Source organism: Galleria mellonella, unplaced genomic scaffold (assembly GCF_026898425.1).
Source record: "Galleria mellonella isolate WM207_F2 unplaced genomic scaffold, CSIRO_AGI_GalMel_v1 utg87, whole genome shotgun sequence".
NCBI lineage: Eukaryota > Metazoa > Arthropoda > Insecta > Lepidoptera > Pyralidae > Galleria > Galleria mellonella.
In genome coordinates, this window is record NW_026442166.1 from 3,569,329 (window position 1) to 3,591,126 (window position 21,798).

At 32.9% G+C, this 21,798-nt stretch overlaps 1 protein-coding gene across 1 annotated transcript; it reads left to right on the top strand.

The window, feature by feature from the left end:
- Nucleotides 1–7,679: 7,679 nt before the first annotated feature.
- LOC113509120 (juvenile hormone epoxide hydrolase-like) lies at nt 7,680–16,316 on the top strand. The gene is made up of 8 exons (XM_052902116.1): nt 7,680–7,826; nt 8,277–8,453; nt 9,506–9,742; nt 10,320–10,475; nt 11,860–12,006; nt 12,387–12,588; nt 13,489–13,723; nt 15,694–16,316. The coding sequence occupies exons 2-8, from the start codon at nt 8,277–8,279 to the stop codon at nt 15,914–15,916; spliced, it is 1,377 nt and encodes a 458-aa protein (XP_052758076.1). The 5' UTR covers nt 7,680–7,826; the 3' UTR covers nt 15,917–16,316.
- Nucleotides 16,317–21,798: the final 5,482 nt, after the last annotated feature.

A 21,798-nucleotide genomic window follows, 5' to 3' on the forward strand; every position in this document is an offset into this window, starting at 1 on the left:
TTGCGACGTCCACGGGCCACGGGAAAGGAAGGGGTGGCCCATTCTATATCGGGACAAATACTCAAAAATTGTCCAAATTACTTACTGGAATAGACAAAAAATATCTATTCTATATGTAATATATAAAAAACCGCATTCGCTTAGGAGTTACGATGCCACAGACATCAAGCTTATGAAATTTGTGCGTTGGATTAAATGTTTTTTGGATCAAATATCTTTAATAGTGTGTTGCAGGCGTCCATAGGCTACAGTGACAGTTTACCATCAGACTGGCTGTATGCTTGTTTGCCACCTTCGTGGTATAGAAATAATAATAACAATATGTAGTCAATTAAGTTAATTTTTCAAATATTACAAATAAAAAATAATAAAGTTCTCCATTGTAAAGCCACATTTCTATTCCTTTCTCGTATATCAACCAAATTTACTTTATATATTACAGATATATGTATGTATATGTGTGTGTATATATGTATGTATATGTATATATGTATGTGTATGTATATATATGTATGTATATATGTGTGAATATATGTATATAATTTTTATATATTTTTAATTTGCTAAAGATGTTTTTTTTAATTATAAAGCACTATCATACCTACTTGTACAACAATTAGTCCATTACCTTAAGGTTGTCTTGAAAAGATTGCTCTCAGCAATAAGACCGCCTTACTGTACTTATACAATTGTATCGTTGCGTTTGTAAATTGTCTTGTTTATTTCCTATATTGTATAATGCAAATAAAGTATACTCATTCATTCATACAGAATTATTATATATTTACTAGCTGACTCGGCAAACGTTGTTTTGCCATATACATTATTTCGAGAACTATACATAAAAAATTATCGTACTACAATTATTATATTCGATTGTCATCTTGTAACCCTATTGCGGCATATAAAAATCGCGATTAAAAAAACAGGGGTTGATCGTAAAAACGTGAAAATTTGAATTTGTATGTACTTTTCAATGCTAAGTCATAATAAAATAAAAATAAATTGTCAAAAAATTAAAAAAAAATTGCCGTGGGTCACCTTTGTCAATGAGGGGTATGAAAAATAGATGTTGGCCGATTCTCAGACCTACCCGATATGCACACAAAATTTCATAAAAATCGGTGAAGCTGTTTCGGAGGAGTTTGATAACAAACACCGCGACACGAGAATTTTATATATATTAGATTTTATTATAGAATATATATATTAGAACATTTTACAATACCTTATCGTATTAGGCCGCAAATCTCATATTGTTCACACCCCAGTAGAGGGCGCGTGCTGCGCTCTCATACATTTATGATGCGGATTATTTTTTTATGGGAGACTGGAGCCATTACGGGGGATCAGATTTGCAATTTGTAAATGTTAAGTCACTCCGATAAATTCTTTTAAGTCGTTGTTTATTTATTTTATGGCAATTGGCAGTGACCACAAAGATTTTTTTTTTTATAAATGTTTTAAGGTTATTTAATTTTTATTTTATCAGTTTATTGTTGAAGTAAGATACAATTTGTTTATCTTATTATTTTAATGACAAAACTTATTTTAAATACACGATCGAGACTTAGTGCAAAGTATTTTTTTGCAATTAAATAGTCCCAATATTATTTTTTTTTATGGATGAAAATGGTATGGTAACTCCGCCTGCGCTAACGGGATACGCTGGCGGTGCACCAGTGAAGGGTGATAGATGAGAATGAAAACAGGATAGTTAGCCCATCATGATGAATTCATCAGGAATTAACCATGATGGTTTTTAGGGAGGACCGCGAGGAGGTCGATTTGCTGCAATGGGATTCTCAGTCTCCATTACAAACAATCCCTTCCCCCCTCCTATATACTTGTTGAACGTCGGCACTAAAGAAACAGGTATGTAGGTACTATTTACTTGCAAAAAAATATTTTTTCTTCTTAAGCCCGATAGTGTTATTTCTAATATGCGTAAACAACGCTAAATTTTAAATATAATTTTGTCTTGTTGAATTGAAGTCGCTATTTTTTATAAGACCAAAAATTGTTGTTCATCATCATCATCATCATCTCAGCCGCTATCTGTCCACTGCTGAACATAGACATCCCATATGAACTGCTATAAAGAACGACTCTGAGCCATCTGATCGACTAACTCCCTGCAATACATTTGAGGTCGTCACTCCAACTAGTGGGAAGTCGTCATACACTGTGTTAAAAAATGTATTGTTAAATCTTTATCTACAACAATATTATAAAGAAAGAAGATTTGTATTTTTGTGTGTACGTATGTTTGTAACGAATAAACTCAAAAACTATTTTACCCATTTCAAAAATTCTTTCACCATTAGTAAGCTACATTCACCTTGAGTAACATAAGCTATATTTATTGCTAGAAAAGATTAGGGATCCTTACCAAAATTTTAGTAACGTAACTCAAGGTGTAAAAAAATGCTATAAAATATCTTTCGTCGCGTGCGCTGCGGAAACTATTGATGATAGAACAAAAGTATGTTCTACAATATTGAAGAAAATATCAATAACTACGAAAAACTTCGCGATACTATATGTCCAACTATTATCGTTATGTCACAATAACCACTTTTTTTATGTTGTATCTACTATATACTATAATTTATATTGGACACATTAAAAGATTTAATATACAATGGCGGACTTATCACATAGAGGGATCTCTTACAGTCAACCTTTGAGAAGAAAAAAAAACTAATAAAACTGTGTACTAGTTAATTTTAAATCTCGGTTGTGTGTTTAAAATCTATACATACTAGTTATTAATATAAATTCCTTCTAAATAACATTATTTTTTGTTTGTAATGGGGAAACTTAGAACTGGCCAATTTTGAAAATTATTTCACTAGTAGAAAACGAAATTGTTAGTAAAAAAAACATGGGCTGTATAAAAAAGATTAGAGGTCGTCTACCTATCTACCCGTGCGTATCCGGGGCGGGCCGCTAGTGTAATAACAACGCCAACTCCACCCCTACCTTATCAGCGGACCGCACGCGCCTCCCTCCATTTGGGGTGGTGTAATGTCAACGTTAAACGTTTATTTATTTATTTATTTATTTATTCATTAGTACAAATATGTGTATATGGCGGACTTGATGCTAAAAGCATTCTCTCCCAGTGAACCATAGGGAAGTGTCAGAATACTCGAATGCGGTACTAGTAATTATTGATATACATACATTTATTGGCGTTTGTATAATTTATATTAGATGTATATGGCCCAATAGATTTTTTTTATGGTTGGAAATTAACTAGTAGCCTTGCCTGCGCTATTGGTATACACTGGCAGGGCACCAGTTAGTGATGATAGGTGACGATTATAGCAGGTAATTTGGGCCGTCGTGATGGATTCAACAATTGATTGATTACGGTTGCTTTGTAGGGAGATCTGCGTGGAAGTCGACCGGATAGAGTATAGTCCTATTACTAATAATCCCTTTCCCCCTTCTAGGATTGTGATTTAATTTTACACGTAAATATACTAGCTTTTACAATTTAACTTTTTAGAATGGCAAACAAGTTGACGGCCCACCTGATGGAAAGTGGTAACCGTCGCCTATAGACATGAGCAGGTACCATGGACATAACAGAGTATACTGTTACGCCCATGATACCTCCCATGCGTTACCGTTCCTGAGGAGTTAGGTGTTATTCCTCTATACCCTGTAAATTCATGCCATATCCCACCCTTCAAACCGAAACACAGCCATGCAAACAGAACTGCTTCACGGTAGAAACACGGATGGGACAGAGGTGCCCAAGCAAACGACATTTGTACAAAGCTCCCTCTGATTATTACAGATACATTTTTATAATTTCAACAAATATACAGATTAGCTGTATTAATTTAACAAATCCCTTTCGACTCGCTATTAAAAACTTTTTTCCTCAAAAAAAAAACTGTACATTGCATTTCAAAGTTCATAATCTAAACATCCACGGTGCTCAAACTTTAATTAATTATTGAGCGCATTTAATTAAAGCTTTTTTCTTCCGAAGCCGTGAAAATATCAGATAACAAGTATTGTGGAGTTTGCAAGCGGAACTTTGTGAAACAAGTAGGTATTTAGCTTATTTTTTTTTATGGCATTTACGGTCCCATGATGAGAAGTGAAGACCGTCGCCTATAGACACGACAACTAGACATTGGCGATATATATATAAGCCTATTACCAGCAAAATGAATTTTTTTTTTCTCTTTTTATTGTTTATTTTTTTAACATTATTACTGGTAATAAAGATTATCTATCTATCTATCTATATATATATATATATATATATATATATATATATATATATATATATATATATATATATATACAACTTAGAATGGCAAACAAGCTGACGGCCCACCTGATGGAAAGTGGTAACCGTCGCCTATAGACATGAACAGTACCATGGACATAACAGAGTATACTGTTACGCCCATGATACCCCCCATGCGTAGCCATTCCTGAGGACTCAGATCTTATTCCTCTGTAGCCTGTAAATTCACGCCATATCCCACCCTTCAAACCGAAACACAGCCATGCAAACACAACTGCTTCACAGTAGAAACGCGAATGGGACAGAGGTGCCCAAGCAAACGACATTTGTACAAAGCTCCCTCTGATTATTACAGATACAATCGACTTTTGTACAAAGTGTCCCCCTGGTAATTATAAGTTTAACCTTTTATATATTGGATATCGAACTGATATATATTGAGTTCCTCAGGACATTGACACAGACGGCGGAGAAAAGGTCATCACCCATTTCGATATCACCCATATCGGTCGGATATCTATTTACTAATATGTTGAAAGTCTGTTATCCAATATTATTTTTTAGATAACAGACTTTTAACATAATCGTTATTGGATCAGTAGATATATAGATATTGCTATATATGTATAACCGCATACTGTAATCTTTAGGGAAAACCTTGGCAGCATGTTTATTTCAAAACTTGAGCAAATTTAGTAAAAATCAATCGAAATTCATTCATCCATTTTATATTTTATCGCACCAGCCAGCCACGTGCCGTTATTTGTCTGCTTACCCTCTCTTAACACTTGACTTTCTCACCCCCGGGGTGAGATAATCCCCTGGGAAACCAACCCTTGTAGCTTTGAACCCTCATAAGTGTTTATATTTCGCTTTAATTGATAATAAATGAAATTAATACTGCTATTATTATAAACTAGCTTTTACTCGCGACTTTGCCTTCGTGACACTGGGGGTTGTTCAATGATCAGGATATTTTTTTTGCTTTTGTAAACACAACTGCTTCACGGTTGAAACACGAATGGGACGGAGGTACCCAAGCAATCGACTTTTGTACAGTCTCCCTCTGGTACTTATTACACTTGCCAACCTGCCTGCCAAGCATGGTAACTACTGACAAATTATTTGTATCGAGGCAATTAATGCCTCTCTTCATCTGGTGATAAAAACAAGTTGTTTTTCTAAACTCACTTCGTCATTGCTTCAAGTAACGTAGTTAAATATTTAAGCAGGTGCAGTACTTGGATTTATTTTTTTATAAATATATCATCTCTCTCTCTTTCTCTCTTCGTCCACTTCATTAATGAAGGTCGTGTCCTTGAAAGGTGTCTGTTGCCTCTCTTATATATTTACTCCATTTGGCACGGTCTTCAGCCTCTCGTAGGGCAGTTGTAGTTGATAGTCCCATGACGGGAGTTGATGATCGGACTTGGTCCGATTATCAACTAGGTGATCGGGGAGGAAATGGATTGTTAATAATGGGGTCAAATAGCCCCATTACTAGCAATATACCCTGTCAGGTCGACCTCCACGTGGTTCCCCCTGGAAACCATCGTGGCTAATTCTAGTTGAATTCGTCAGGATGGGCTAACTGACCTGCTTTCATCCTCATTAGTCATCTCTCACTGGTGCCCCGCCATTGTATATCAATAGCGCAGACGGGGTTACCGTACCATTATCACCCATTAAAAAAAAACTAGGTGGTCATCCACGTCGTCTTTTTCCCTCTATCTTGCCTACAATCATTAGCTTGTCCAGATTGGATCAGACTGTCGTCGAGCAATATGACCGAAGTATCCGAGAATCCTTCGATAGCAGACTGTCGAGAGCCTATCTTTTATGCGGAGTTGCGTCAGGATAGATATATTCGTGCGCTTTGCTGTCCAGTGAATTCGCAGCATCCTTCGCCAGCACCACATCTCGAGAGCATCAATCTTTTTCCGTTCCTTTGCTTTTATTGTCCATGACTCCACTCCATACAAAAATATCGAGATAATAATTTACCATATATATATATATATATATATATGGTAAATTATTATATTTTTTTTTACATATTTTATGCACGAAAAATTATTAATTCACTCTTGCGCCACCTACCCACTTCTATCTGTTCTCCTTTAACCAAAGGTTGTCTGTAAGAGACCGCCCTAGCGATAAGACCGCCTTTTGTACCTTTATGTATATATTTCAATCTGTATTTATGTTACTGTATTTCACTTAAATTATTCACTTGTCATTGTATATTTTTTTTTGATGGTGTAATAAAGAGTTAAATAAATAAATATATATGATACATTATTTTTTCGATATTTTTTCATAGACATATTAAAAAATATATCATATAGTAGCTTAATTCTGCGGCTTCGTCCGCGTAGACTTCTATAAAAAAATCAGATTTGACATTCTTGTTCTTAGAACGCATTATTAATATTAATAGTAATATGGACTACCAGTCCCATAATAATATACCCTGTCAAGTCGACCTCCACGTGGTCCCCCCTGGAAACCATTATGCTGAATTCCAGGTGTATTTATCACGATGTGCCAACTAACCTGCCTTCTCATTTTCCCCTGTTATCCGTCACTGGTGCCCCGCCAATGTACCACCGTTAGCGTGGGTAGGGTTGCCATCCCATTATCATCCATTAAAACAAAAAATAAAATACTCAAATTTATCTATACTTATTATTGAAAAAAGAAAAAAATATCCATTTTATATAGGAAAAAAGGTAAAAGTATTTAGGTATTTAGATAAGAAATAATTAATAATGCCATAAATGTACATTGTAAATGTAGTGTTCAGTTTGAACAGTTTGCTGTGTCACAGTTTGAATTATACTGACTTGCACATAAAAGATAATAATAATACCGGAAGGGGGTATCATGGGCGAAACAGTATACTCTGTTATGTCCATGGTACTGCTCATGTCTATAGGTTACGGTTACCACTTTCCATCAGGTGGGCCGTCAGCTTGTTTGCCATTCTAAGTTATATATAAACAAATAACACACACACATATATACACACTGACAACCGATGGGTAAGAAAGGTTCTTGAGTGGCGACCGCGTACGGGCAAACGCAGTGTAGGACGACCCCCACCACTAGATGGTGTGACGACCTGATAGGTAGGTAGTGGATGCGTTTACTGTCCACTGCTGAACATAAGCCTCCCCCTTGGGGGATTTTTCCCGTAGTTGCCACGTTCGGCAGGCGGATTGGCAACCGCAATCAGTCTTTAGAGATATTTTAAGAGGGACGCTGCTGTCTATTGTTACAAACTTTAATATTTGTCAATAAATAATTATTATTTAAATAAATAAATACAAATAATCATTACATATTAATTTTTGAAAAATATTAATTTAAAAAATCGCTCCCGTTTTAGTGTACCTGACAACCCTAAAAATGGATGTCTCAATGCCGAATGAAATTACTTTATTTCAACATAGTCTAATATGCTTCATTTATTTGCCAGTCTCTAAACTGTTTAGTATTGATGTGTTAATGTATTAAAAACACCGGCTTACTACTCGTAATTGTGAAGGTTTTTTTTTTTTTTTATTTTACTTATTTTCTTTTTCTATTACTAGTCTTAAAGCAATTATAATATTATTAAATTAAATTTATTCTAGTGTGAGATTTACAAAGATAAATATAAGAGAAAAAGTGAAAATATTTTAACGTAGAGTGTATATTAAAATATTTTCTCTCTTTCTTTTCTACCGACTTAAAAAAGAATGGGGTTTTCAATTCGGTTGGATTTTTTTTCCTATCTTCGTTACGTCATAACTCCGTTAATTATAAGTCGATTTGAAAAATTCTTTTTTTTTTTATCTATAAGGACATACTTACATATTGATTCCACAGGAATTTTATCAAAATCGGTTCAGCAGTTTAGTTTTGAATTTAATAGAACTAGTTCTGCAAATGTTTTATTTTTTTTTTAGTTTTCTTTCTTATTAAAATAAATGCCCGTTGTATGTTTCGTTTACAGATGTGTCCACTGCTATTTGTGACTGTCTCCGTCATCATTTTGTATCCTGTCGATTCCATTTGGCCTTCAATAATTCCTCCTCCACCAAAATTAGATTATCACGAATGGTGGGGTCCAGAAGAAAACACCACACAAGACACCAGCATTAGACCCTTTAGAGTCCACTTTAACGAATCAGTAAGTAACAATTATAAAATTACTGTATTTTTTATGCAACTTAGAATGGCAAACAAGCTGACGGCCCACCTGATGGAAAGTGGTAACCGTCGCCTATAGATATGAGCAATACTATGGACATAACAGAGTATACTGTTTCGCCCGTTATACCCTCCATGCGTTGCTATTCCTGAGGACTCAGGTGCTATTCCTCTGTACCCAGTACATTCACGCCATATCCCATCGTTCAAACCGAAAAACAGCAATGCAAATACAACTGTTTCATGGTAGAAACACGAATGGAACAGAGATGCCCAAGCAAACGACTTTTGTACAAAGTCTCCCTCTGGTAGATTTGTAGATACCATTTACCATTAATTGTGTCATGATAAGTCCAAAATTGTTAATATAAAAAATGTTTAGTAACATACCCTTTCTTATTTCATTCTTTCTTTTATCAATACGAAGTTGGTGATGCTCATTTCATCCAGTCATTTTTTTTGTTGTACACTTAACTCTTATTTGAAAATATGCGGATTGATACCTGCTGCTGATTTTCACCATCGTACAAACCGCCATAAAGTAAAATTTCATCCCAACCATCTGGATGAGTGGCGGTCCTCCACCGTGCGTTTTTCAAGGCACTTTCTTCCACGCACAACCACTCTTTGGAATCAACTTCCAGCAGCAGTATTTCCGAATCGATACGACAACATAACCTTTAAGAAAAGAGTATATTCCTTTTTAAAAGGCCGGCAGCACATCTGCAATGCCGTTAGTGTTGTGGGTGATCATGGGCGGCGGTAGTCACTCACCACCAGGTGAGCCGCATGCTCGTTTGCCCCCTGTGTTGTAAAAAAAAAGAAAAAAAAAACAACAGCTGTGTTTCTTGTCCATACTTCTCAACTCAAAATGCATTCCGAAATGGATAGTAAATTAATAAAAAAAAAACTATTCAAAAATGCTTATTATTAAGTTTACTTGAATAAAATATATTTTTATTTATTTATTTATTTATTCCGTCGCTATATAATTATAAAATAATTTATATTTACCTACATTATTAATTTCAGATGATAAAAGATCTCAGGACTCGACTGACACACCACCGCCCCTTCACTCCACCTCTAGAAGGCATCGGCTTTCAATATGGATTCAATACTGATACCCTGGAATCTTGGGTACAGTACTGGGCACAGGACTATCCGTTTGCCGAGCGTGAGAACTACATCAATAAGTATCCACAATTCAAGACAAATATCCAGGGATTAGATATACACTTTGTTTGGGTCAAGCCTGAGGTATGTGGTATAAATTACTTGATATACCATATTAGTTGAAAATTCGCTTGATGCAGAATAGAATCTGTCGCTTATAGACTTAAACTTCGCCGTGTGGTTCCGACATCAAGTTGGCCACCCCTTCCTTTCCCGTGAGTGTCGTAAGAGTTGACTAAGAGAACTTAATGATCGAGGGATTGGCAGTAGCGTCCTTCTTAAAATATCATAATAAACTAACTGTGACTGCTAACCCGCTTGCCAAGTTTAGCAATTACTGGCAAAACCCTTTAATAGCGGGAGGCCTATGTTCAGCACTGGACAGTTAATGGCTGATATGATGATGGTGATAGACTTGAACAGAACCAAAGACATCACAGAGGTACCCAAGCAATCGACTTTCTATTGAACTCCCCGTGACCCCTCCTGGAACTCATCGTACTGAATTTCATTTATATTCATGACAATGTTACTAACTTGCATTCTCATTTTTACCTATCATTCCTCACTGGTGGGGCACCAGCACATTAGTGCAGGCGGGGTCACCATTCCATTATCATCCATTAAAAAAAAATTAACTTACGTGTTCTTTTAGGAATCAGTATACCACAATAAGAAAGTGGTACCACTGCTGCTTCTGCATGGGTGGCCGTCGTCCATACTTGAATTTTATCGAGCGGTGCCTTTCCTCACAACCCTGAGTGATGGGAGAGACTTCGTGCTGGAACTGATTATTCCCAGTTTACCAGGTTTCGGGTACTCTGACGTGAGTAGTATATTTATTGTTTTTAAATAAATTCTTTAATTCTTCAAGTTTTAGAGGGGGGAAGGGATTGTTAATAATGGGATCTAACAGCCCCATTACTAACATATATCCTATTAGGTTGACCTCCACGTAGTTCCCCCTGGAAACCATCGTGGTTAATTCTTGTGAAATTTGTCACGATGGGCTAATTGACCTGTCATTTCACTCTCACCTATCATCTTTTACTGGTGCCCCGCCAGCGTATACCGATAGCGCAGCCGGGGTTACCATTCCATTATTATTCATAAAATAAAATCCCCTTAATTTTTGAAGAACGTTGTTTAGTTGTCTTGTTTTGAAGACTTGCCAAGTTAATATGATTTTTTTTATACAACATAGAATGGCTAACAAGCTAACGGCCCACCTGATGGAAAGTGGTAACCGTCGCCTATAGACATGAGCAGTACTATGAACATAACAAAGTATATTGTTTCGCCCATGATACCCCCCATGCGTTGCCATTCCTGAGGACTCAGGTGTTATTCCTCTGTACCCAGTAAATTCACGCCATATCCCACCCTTCAAATCGAAACACAGCCATGCAAACACAACTGCTTTGCGGTTGAAACACGAATGGGACAGAGGTGCCCAAGCAAACGACTTTTGTACAAAGTCTCCCTCTGGTAAGATATTGGTATTATCAAATAACAAATTCTAATTATAAAATTAATAGAATTATTACGTTAAACATCAAAGAATTAACAGCAGTTGTATAAATACAAGTCATGAATGTTACGTGTAAATAAAATACTTAAATATAGAACAATATTATATTAACCATTGACGTGGGTACAAATGTAACATACAATTAACGCTAATGAGATTGCAAATTATTAATGCGTTTATATGAACTAAATCGAATAACTAATTATGTAAACAACTTTTTACCAGAGGGAGATTTTGTACAAAAGTCGTTTGCTTGGGCACCTCTGTCCCATTCGTGTTTCAACCGTGAAGCGGTTGTGTTAGCATGGCTGTGTTTCGGTTTGAAGGGTGGGATATGGCGTGAATTTACTGGGTACAGAGGAATAACACCTGAGTCCTTAGGAATGGCAACGCATGGGGGATATCATGGGCAGAACAGTATACTCTATGTATGTCCATGGTACTGCTCATGTCTATAGGCGACGGTTACCACTTTACATCAGGTGGGCTGTCAGCTTGTTTACCATTCTAAGTTGTATAAAAAAAAAAAAAAAAACTATTTTAAGACAAGTGTTTAATTTTAAACTTTCGCGTTCTTGATTTATGAGTCAACAAGGTAAAATATGTTTTAAATACATTTATATGACCTATATCACCAAATAAGTTAGTTATATCTAACCTTTAATCTTTCATATTACAGTCAGCAGTTCGTCCAGGACTTGGACCAGTTGAAATAGGAGTTGTACTGAGGAACTTCATGCACAGACTTGGGCATCAACAGTTTTACATCCAAGGTGGAGATGCCGGTAGCATAATTGGTAGCATTATGGCTACAATATTTCCGAAGGTATCTACATTCTCGTCGCCTATAGAGACGAGCAGTACCATGGACATAACAGAGTATAGAACTCAAAATGGCAAGCAAACAGACAGTCCATCTGATGGAAAGTGGCAATCGCCATTTATAGACATGAACAGCATCATAGATATTAGAGAGAAAACTGTGACGCTTCTACTGTTGCCGATTTCTGAGAATGTTTTGATGTTTTTCCTTCGTATCCTATAATTTAACTACTTTATTTCATCCTTGAAACCCACACCACACACCAAACACCAAACACTGCTGTTTCACTGCAGAAACATGAATGCAAAGGAATGAGAAGAGAGAAAAAAAAATCCATGAATGAAAAGCACATGTTTAATGTATTATTAAATATCTGTTTGCAGGAAGTGCTAGGATATCACACTAACTTTGGTATAGTCCTAGACCCAAAAGCTCTTATACTTATAGCCGGTATGGCAGTGAATCCTTATCTCTTTATGGACCCGAAACTTGTTCATCGTTTGTATCCTCTGACAAAGACTATTGAGTTTTTATTAGAAGAATCTGGATACTTCCTTATTCAAGCTACGAAACCAGATACCGTAGGTGAGTTATAGATATCTCGTATTCCTTAATAGAGCTTGGAATGATAAAATATGACGAAGTTTTTGCTAACGAAAAGTGATATCACAACATGATGTGATGTGCTTATGCATTGTCTCTTCTTAGAAATAAATTTATAAGTTGCTAGGTGATAAGTCCTTCGATAGTCAAGGTCTCGAGCAATACACAGACACATTTTGTCGGTACGATTTAGACAAAATCACAACCACTCATTGGAATTAACTTCCAGCAGCAGTATTTCCGACCCGATATAACATCATAACCTTCAAGAAAAGAGCGTATTCCTTTTTAAAAGGCCGGCATTACACCTGCAGTGTTTTCGGTATTGTGGGTGATCATGGGCGGCGGTCACTTAGCAATCAGGTGACCCGCATGCTCGTTTGCCCCCTGTGTTATAAAAAAAAAGTAAAGAACTAAACGTAATAGTTGCTCCTGAACGAGCAAATATTAAGTAGTCTAGATGATGTTTAAGTCACTGTCAAGAGAATACTCCTGGTTAGAGATACAATATAGTACAACACTGATCGAAATGCCTGATTTACGGGGATTAGAGATTAAGGAAAGCCCTAAGTATAAAGCGGTGAAAACGACCTACCAAAGATTTTCTATGTTTTTGCGGTGTCTTAGTATTATCATTTATATTTTGTTCTATATGCCACATAATTGTTTAGAAAAAATGTAACATAAAAATATAAAAGGAAGCCTTGTACTAGCGCGGCGACAGTTGTCTATTTTTGAAGGTCTGTTTCTATTTCTAAGAACTGTGGAGCTTTTTTGCTAGAACTTTTTCTGATAATAGCATACTCATAATGAGTGGAAACACGAGTGTTTATTACTGCAACCAATATGAGTTTAATTCCACAGGGTATTGCTTTATTTCAGGTGTGGGTCTCACTGATTCTCCTTCTGGTCTTCTAGCGTATATCCTAGAAAAGTATTCTACGTCAACTAATAAGGAATATAGACAGTTAAAAGACGGGGGACTTACAAGAAAATATACTAGGGATGAGCTTATCGATATACTCATGATATACTGGACAAGCAATTGCATAACTACATCGATGAGATTGTATGCGGAGACAACGTCCAAAAAAGAGTTGGCATTCAGAACTTACGAGTAAGAATTTGGCTTCTTATTTTAACAAGTGGATGCCTAATGGAAGGTGATTACCTTCCATAATAGAGACAAACTATACCATATATATCACATAATGTATTATCCCGCTCATGGTGCCCATTCTGAGTAGTTGTTCCTAAAATAAGAATTAATGGCATTGGTTGTTAATAAAGTACTGTAATACTTACAGCGTGTATTACAAAAATGTTTTGTATGAAAATGACCCCGGTTCAACCACCTTAAGACATTACACCTAAATAACATTCCTACACATTGCTGTTCCATACAGTTATTTTTATTTAAAAAAAGTTGTTCTCAATGTAGACAAGAACTTTAAGTGTATTATGTTGATCGTTTTCTTCCTTGAAAGTCAATTTTTTTTTTATTAAGAAAAATAATAACTAATTGAATAAAATTGAAAAAATATAAAGAAGGGCAAAGAAGAGAAAGGGAGAAAGACAGAAAAAAGAGACTGTGACACACACAACAATCATTATTGCCATATTGACTTATTTAATTGTAATCCTAGTACTTATATTTCTTTCAAAACAGTTAATTAATTTCATGATGACTTGGTTTTTCAGAATTTGATATGTTTGCTGTAATTTTCAATAGTATTGTTTCTTAATAAGGAAACATACAACCTTCACTTGTATTTGTTTATTTTTTTTATACCACTGAGGTGGCAAACAAGCATATGGCCCACCTGATGGTAAGCGGTTACCGTAGCCTATAAACGCCTGCAATACCAGAGGTGTTACGCGCGCGTTGCCGACCCTGAAGAAACCTCTTTACCCCCCTATTTATTTATAAATTAATCACTACACTTACAGTTTTCCAAAACGTATAGTGAGCCATAGATACATTTTAGAAACTTAAAAATTTTAAACTTTATTTAGAAAATCTATCTAATTTGTTATTGACAATAACAATATCTGGCTGCTGAGCAATCAAAGAATTGAGCAGAGAAATAAATGATAAATGGGAGCAAACTGAGCAGTACAGGTGCGAACCGGCCGTGCCGATAGTAATCGACGGTATTGTTATTAAAATTTTATTTACTGATGAATTATTTAATTGTGTAATTACCATATGTGTTATTAAAGCTGTATGTTTGCCTTAAATAAATAAAAAAAAAAGAAAGGAAATTCGAAAAAATTTAAAATCAAGTCATTCCTTATTCGAATAGACTTGTTTATAAGCTCTTTTAAATCGTCAACTTTTATGTTTCTACTATTGGGTTCGGAATGTTATCTTACAGTTAGTTTTTTGAATAAATTTATGGTGTTAACAGAGCATTCTATTATATATATTTATGTACTATGTCTAAAATAACATAGTCATTCGAATGCCCATGCATGATGGACTAATACTGGAAGTGATGGATACCAGAAGGAAACTTTGTATAAAAGTCGTTTGCTTAGGTACCTCTGTTCCATTAATGTTTTTATCTTTAAACAGTTCTATTTGCATGGCTGTGTTTCGGTTTGAAGGGTGGGATATGGCAGTGAATTTACAGGGTACAGAGAAATAACACCTGAATCCTCTGGAATGGCAACGCATGGGGGGTATCATGGGTGAAACAGTATACTCTGTTATGTCTGTGGTACTGTTCATGTCTATAGGCGACGGTTACCACTTTCCATCAGGTAGGCCGTTTTATTTATTATAATATTTATTTTACTAATGTTTTAATTTCTAATCTATCGCTTTGCTATAAATAAATAAGTGAATGAAACATGCCGTGGTTCAATCCACGTTAAAACGTTGCCGACTGTAAAGAAGCAGATATGTAACTACAATTTATTTGCAAAAAATGTTTCATCGCATCAAGCGCCGATAGTGGATTTACAAAATTGGCATTAGCTGAAAATCAGGCTAATGAAACTGAACAATTTGTCTTAAAAAGAATAGCTGAAAATCTGAGCATACTTCTTCAGCCTTTCATATGAAATTGTTGAATTTTTCAGAACACCAACCACTGTGCCCACTTGGGTGATTCAAGCGGAACACGAGCTTATTTACGAGCCTCCGAACGCTTTACGAGTGAAATACCATAATTTGGTAAATGTGACAGCGATCCCCTATGGCGGTCACTTCCTCGCCTTAGAACTGCCGCAAGTTTTCTCTGAGGACGTTTTGGATGCTATAAAGACGTTTAGAGGTTCGCGGACAGCTAAGATTAAGCTGTGATCTCTCTGCGTATTATGTTTAAAAATCTCTTAAATTGTTTGTCTTATATCTTCCCAGTGTTCTTATATTTTAACCGTTGCTTTTAATTTTTACTTTTGAACATATCTATTATTTTTGCTTTATTTTAATACATTGACATTGTCGACGATCAAATAAGTTTTTTTTTTTTAAATTCCACCTAATTTGTATTTAGTATTTATAATCTATTTTGATATTTTATATAAAAAACCTCTTGTCATAATTAATCATAATTAAAAATATTATTTACTATTTATTTAAAATGTCGCAGCGCACCTCATCGAGGTTACTGACGACCCAAGAGCTGGTAGCTACTTTGCGCGAAAGATAAGTTTGGTGTAATGCTACCAGTGTCTTAAGTACGCTGCCTCAATATGGTGGCTTGGGAGACTATTTATAATTAATTGTAAGTGTTAATATTTAATAAATTGTAAAAAAAAAAACTGTATAAGTTAAGTTAATTTTCGTGATGAACAAAGTCTCGAACAATCCTTATAATATTAAGAAAAAGTGTTTACAAATTTATTTACAAGTTTATTTAGTTGTTTACAAGTGTATATAAGTTATAAACTCTTTACAAGTTTATCTCGTCATAAATTATCATTATTTCGTTTATTGATAGCTAAATTTAAAAATTTACTCTCATAATACTGGTGATAAAAACTAAAATGTTTATCATTAGTTCAAAATAAGGTTTAAAGTATTTTATTCACGTGACGCCATCTAGAAGGGATTCATATGATATTTTTAAACTGCAGCAATAATTTAAATTAGCAAAAACAAAACATATTTGCATTTTGATTTCTCGTAAAGTTAATAGATGTCGCTATTCTGACATTATGCATGAAGTTTGATTTTTCATAGCGCTACTAGATGGCGTTCATGTACAAATTAAGACTGCCATTTTACTTCTTTGATACATCCATACTAAAAATGATTCGATTTGAAGTATGGGAATTTATAGAATACAGAGACTTCACATCTTAGCCGTTAAGAATGGCAACCTAGTAATGTTATCATGGGCAGTTACAGTATATTTTGTAATATTATTGGTGCTGTTCATGTCTAAAGAAACTATTTTTTTTTTGATGGGTGAAAATGGCATGGTAACCCCGCCTGCGCTAACGGGATACGCTGGCGGAGCACCAGTGAAGGGTGACAGATGAGAATGAAAACAGGCCAGTTAGCCCATCATCATGAATTCATCAGGAATTAACCATGATAGTTTCCAGGGAGAACCGCGAGAAGGTCGACCTGGTTGGCTATATTGCTAGCAATGGGATTCTCAGTCTCCATTACAAACAATCCCTTTCCCCCTGTCTAAAGAAACTGCTTCTCTTATTATTCTTCATGCGGAATATGGTTTACAGTTTTCATTTTATCATTCCTTCTATGTAATTCCTTGTTCTTAGGTTAGGAATTAGTAAATACCTTTTTAATATTTCATCGCTGCGGCAAGGCTAATGTCTAGGCTGTTTGCTAAAATAAAAGCATAGCTGATTCTGGGATATCATAAAAAAACCACCTATGTTGGTTGACAGAAAAATGAAACACTGTTTGATATCAAACGAATCTAAGAATTACTTTATTCAGGCATTTTTCAGCGCTTACACGAAACACAAGAAGTAGGTACCCTACCTATTCGCATTAGGTAAATCTTACGATCAAGGTATATTTACTAAAATCTACATAGATTATAATTTATTTTGCACACTGTTATTGTCAATTTTATAATCTGTAAACATCACTTGACAGAATGTTAACATTTGTCTATATCTTAGAATGAGCATTTTTATAGTTATTTTATTTATTTATTATAAATGAATAAATCTATTCAACAATTTATTTTATTTTAATTAATTAATTTTAATTTATTTTTCTAATTTTTCTCATTTTTTGTTTACTTGGAAAGTTTATAATTATTGTATTCTATATTCAAAAGCCGTTTAAATATTACTTTTTTTTTTATAAATAGTTAATATTTTTACTGCCAAGTGACGTCACATGGGATATTGTCATTCACATTAACAATTTATTTATTTTAAAAGTACAATTTAATTTCTTAAACAAATTAAAGGTACATAATTTTTTTTATCGTGCTAATTGCTTGCCATTTTCGTACATGTTTACATTTTTAAATGAGAAGTAAAATTGTTTAAATAAAATGTGACGAATCACGAATGCAAACTCTTAATATAATCTAATACAAAATAAAAGATTTTTTCTACAGTCTAATAAATAATTAGATATGTTGTAATATATAATTGTATTTATACATATAATTATAGAGATGTTTATTTTGAAATATTTTTTGTACAATCTAAAGTCTTTTATGGAAACACTAAGCTAGTTAAAGCCTTTCTATCTTAATGGCTACACGTTAATTACAGAAATTAATAACGAGTCGCACAAAAAAAAAAAAAACAGAAAGGTCAAGGACATAACTGCAAACAGCCGACGGCGATGTATTATTTCTAATGAAGGAACTAAAGTATCGAATGATTGGATTTTGTTACAATACACACATTTTGGTTAATAAAAAAAAAAAAAAAGATTTGTAAAGAAAGTATTAAATTATTTTCCTTACCGTTCCGGTATAGAATGGGCCACATCTTCGATAAGGGATCGAGGAATGGGCAGTAATTTTTCTCTTAAAACATCATCAAAGCTTAACTGCGGTTGCCAACCCGTCTGCCAACCGTGGCAACAATTGGCTATTATGTGGTTATATATTATTATATAGCTATATAAAAACAGATAATAAATCGATCTGTCAATATTATTATCATTTATTAGAATTAATTTGTGATATAGAAATGAGTAAATTTATAACTTGTCTATATATGTATAATATTGAAGAAAAAATATTCCGACTGTTTGCAGATTCTGTTCTTGTTTTAAAAAGTAATGTACATAGGAAACATGGCACGCTCATTTGAAAAATTAAAACATGTGTAAGTAAAAATATTTACAATTATTCGACCAAGAATTATAATTACTTCTTTGGCTGGACCGCTATTGAAGATGTTTTCTTTCAAACACAAACAGAACATCAATATTTGTATATGGTCATATACATTGAATTAAAAATTTGGAGGGGCGTGCCATGTTAACGTGGACAATCTATACATAAGTAATATAATCCCTCAAATATCTATATTTATTTCATATGTGTGGCAGTTAATGATAGGTAGATAATAACTCGACTATCTAAAAATCTACACGGAATAGAAGCTAGAACAGGCACACTCCGCTACCACATCACGTAAGCTAAAAGGCTAAGCCATATCGTCTATAACATTTTTACACATTACACACAAAAGTTGAATTTTTTACACGCTTAGTTTAATACAAAAAGTAAAAATACAAATTGATCCAATTTAATTTAAAAGTTTAAAAATTAATTTATTAAAAGAAAAATGTAATAAAATAAAAAAAGTTCTTTACCTTAATCATAACAACACTGACATAATTGTTTTTATTTCAAAAAGTTGATAATTAATATATTATGTAAAAATTAAAATTTAATTTAGACGATTTAAATACAAGAATAATATAAATTACAGTTAAAAAAGAATGTATTAAATTGTAAATATATTCGTTTATTATCTAATTTTACATTATGTGTTAGATTAATATGCAAGCAAGTTGATTTTTAGGGAACTTACCATATAAATACGAAGCTTTCTCTATATTTTTTTTTTTAATTTTTAATACATATTCATATCGTTATTATAAAAAATCTAGAAAATGTATAAATTCACAACCTATTATTTGTCTATTATTTAAATTTAATAATCCATTATTGGTTTTATAATCTTTCAAACTATTATATTTCTAGACGCAAATTAATAATGATTAATAATCTAACAAATAATACTTTTAATTACATTGCAGGGGTTTAGGCCTTCTAAATAGATGTGTATTAACATATTATAATACTTCATTTTTAATGTTATAAAATTCATAACTAAGTATAGCTAATATTATGGTCGTTTATTTGTTTCAAATATTCGATATTATTTCTTTTCTATATCAAGAATATAATAAATTTTAAAATGAATAAATTAAATTTAAAAACAAAATTATAAGTTCAATAAATATTCTTTTACATTTTATAAATTGAAATATAATTCTTACCTGTTCTCTAGCCACTATTATTTTTTTTCTTTTAATAAAAAATAAATAAAATATAATGATAATAAAACGTTATAAAAGATTAAATAAGTGGCTGGCATAAGCTAATAAAGGCAACCGTCTATAATGGACTTTTATTCGACAAAACGCTTAAAACGATTATATTATTTCCATATAATATTAATAATAATAATAAACCGATAAATAGATGATTAATTTAATTAAATTATTATATTTTAAATTTTTGAGCATATTAAAATGGTAAATTTATCTTTTTATTTGTAATTTTGATGAAAAAATTTAATAATCAATGCAAATTTATGATTAATTTGTGAATAAAATCATAATGTAATCATTTTAAGCAAACATTTTCTTGGTAAAATTGTCTATTCTATTTAATTTTAATATAACATTGTGATTACGAATTAAGTTGCATCTTTAAAACACGTCAAACCGCCTTTTTAAAAAAGGTGAACTATTAACAAAAAAATTGAAAATAATTGATTTAAATATTAATTAAATAAATTTTTTGTAAGTATACAATATAAGTATAAAATTAGTGTTAAAGCATTCTCTCTCAGTCAACCTTTATTACTTTTTTTATGCAACTTAGAATGACAAACTGACAGCCCACCTGATGGAAAGTGATAACCGTCGCCTATAAACATGAGCAGTATCATGGCCATCCATAACAGTCACAACTTTGAATGCTGTACATTATTTTTATACATAATTATATTTAAATACAATATATATAGTTTATTATAATTGTATAGATATTTGAATAGTGAATTAACTATTTTACAACTAAATACCTATAAGTAATCTTACAAAACCTTCATAAAAAATGTTATTTATTTTTTTATTTATTATTAATGTTGATTACATTGTAATTAACAAACCACGTTATTTAATAAACTGTCAAACACAAAGTGCAACTTACTTCGCCACAATCGCATTTCAGTATTTTAAGAAAAACGGCAAAATATTTTAACGTCACTATAAAACGCACAATTTATTCATAAGTTCACGTTATGAGCTAAGAAAAATAATTGTTCCCCTAAATCTATAAATATTTATTAAACTAACTTCATCTTACCTGTTTATATAGATACATTAATACTAATCTGTTTCATAAAATTTTAAGTTCCTCAGTTTTAAAAGAAAAACTAAAATAATTTTGTGTAATAAATAAATAAATAGTATTTAATAAAGAATGTAAAAATTCGTCTTTTCAATTCTATGTAAGAAAATTGAATAACAATAATTTTGTTGTTATTTAATTTTCTTTACTTTTGTTATTAAATAATGAAAAATTATAATTTTACACAAAAATGTGAAAAATTTACATTTTTGTTTAATTTTCCCCCAAACTTTTATTTTACAAATGAAGAAAAAGATAATTATTAAGTTTAAAGTTATCATATCAGGTATAATAATATTTTAAATACAAATTATGTAAATATATGCAAGAATTGTTTCAGTTTTTGAATTTTTGAGTATATTTACATAATTTGTATTAAAAATATTTTAATTATGTATAAACAGTAGTTATTGTATAATTATATTGAACTGATAAATGTTTTGCAGACTTTATTAGATTCTGTAACGTTAAATCATAATTAAATCGTTAAAACACAATTTTTTAGACGCGAAATATTTCTTAATAGGTAAAAACTGTACTAAGTAGTTCTACCCTAACATCCGTAGTCTAAGACGCTTCCTCG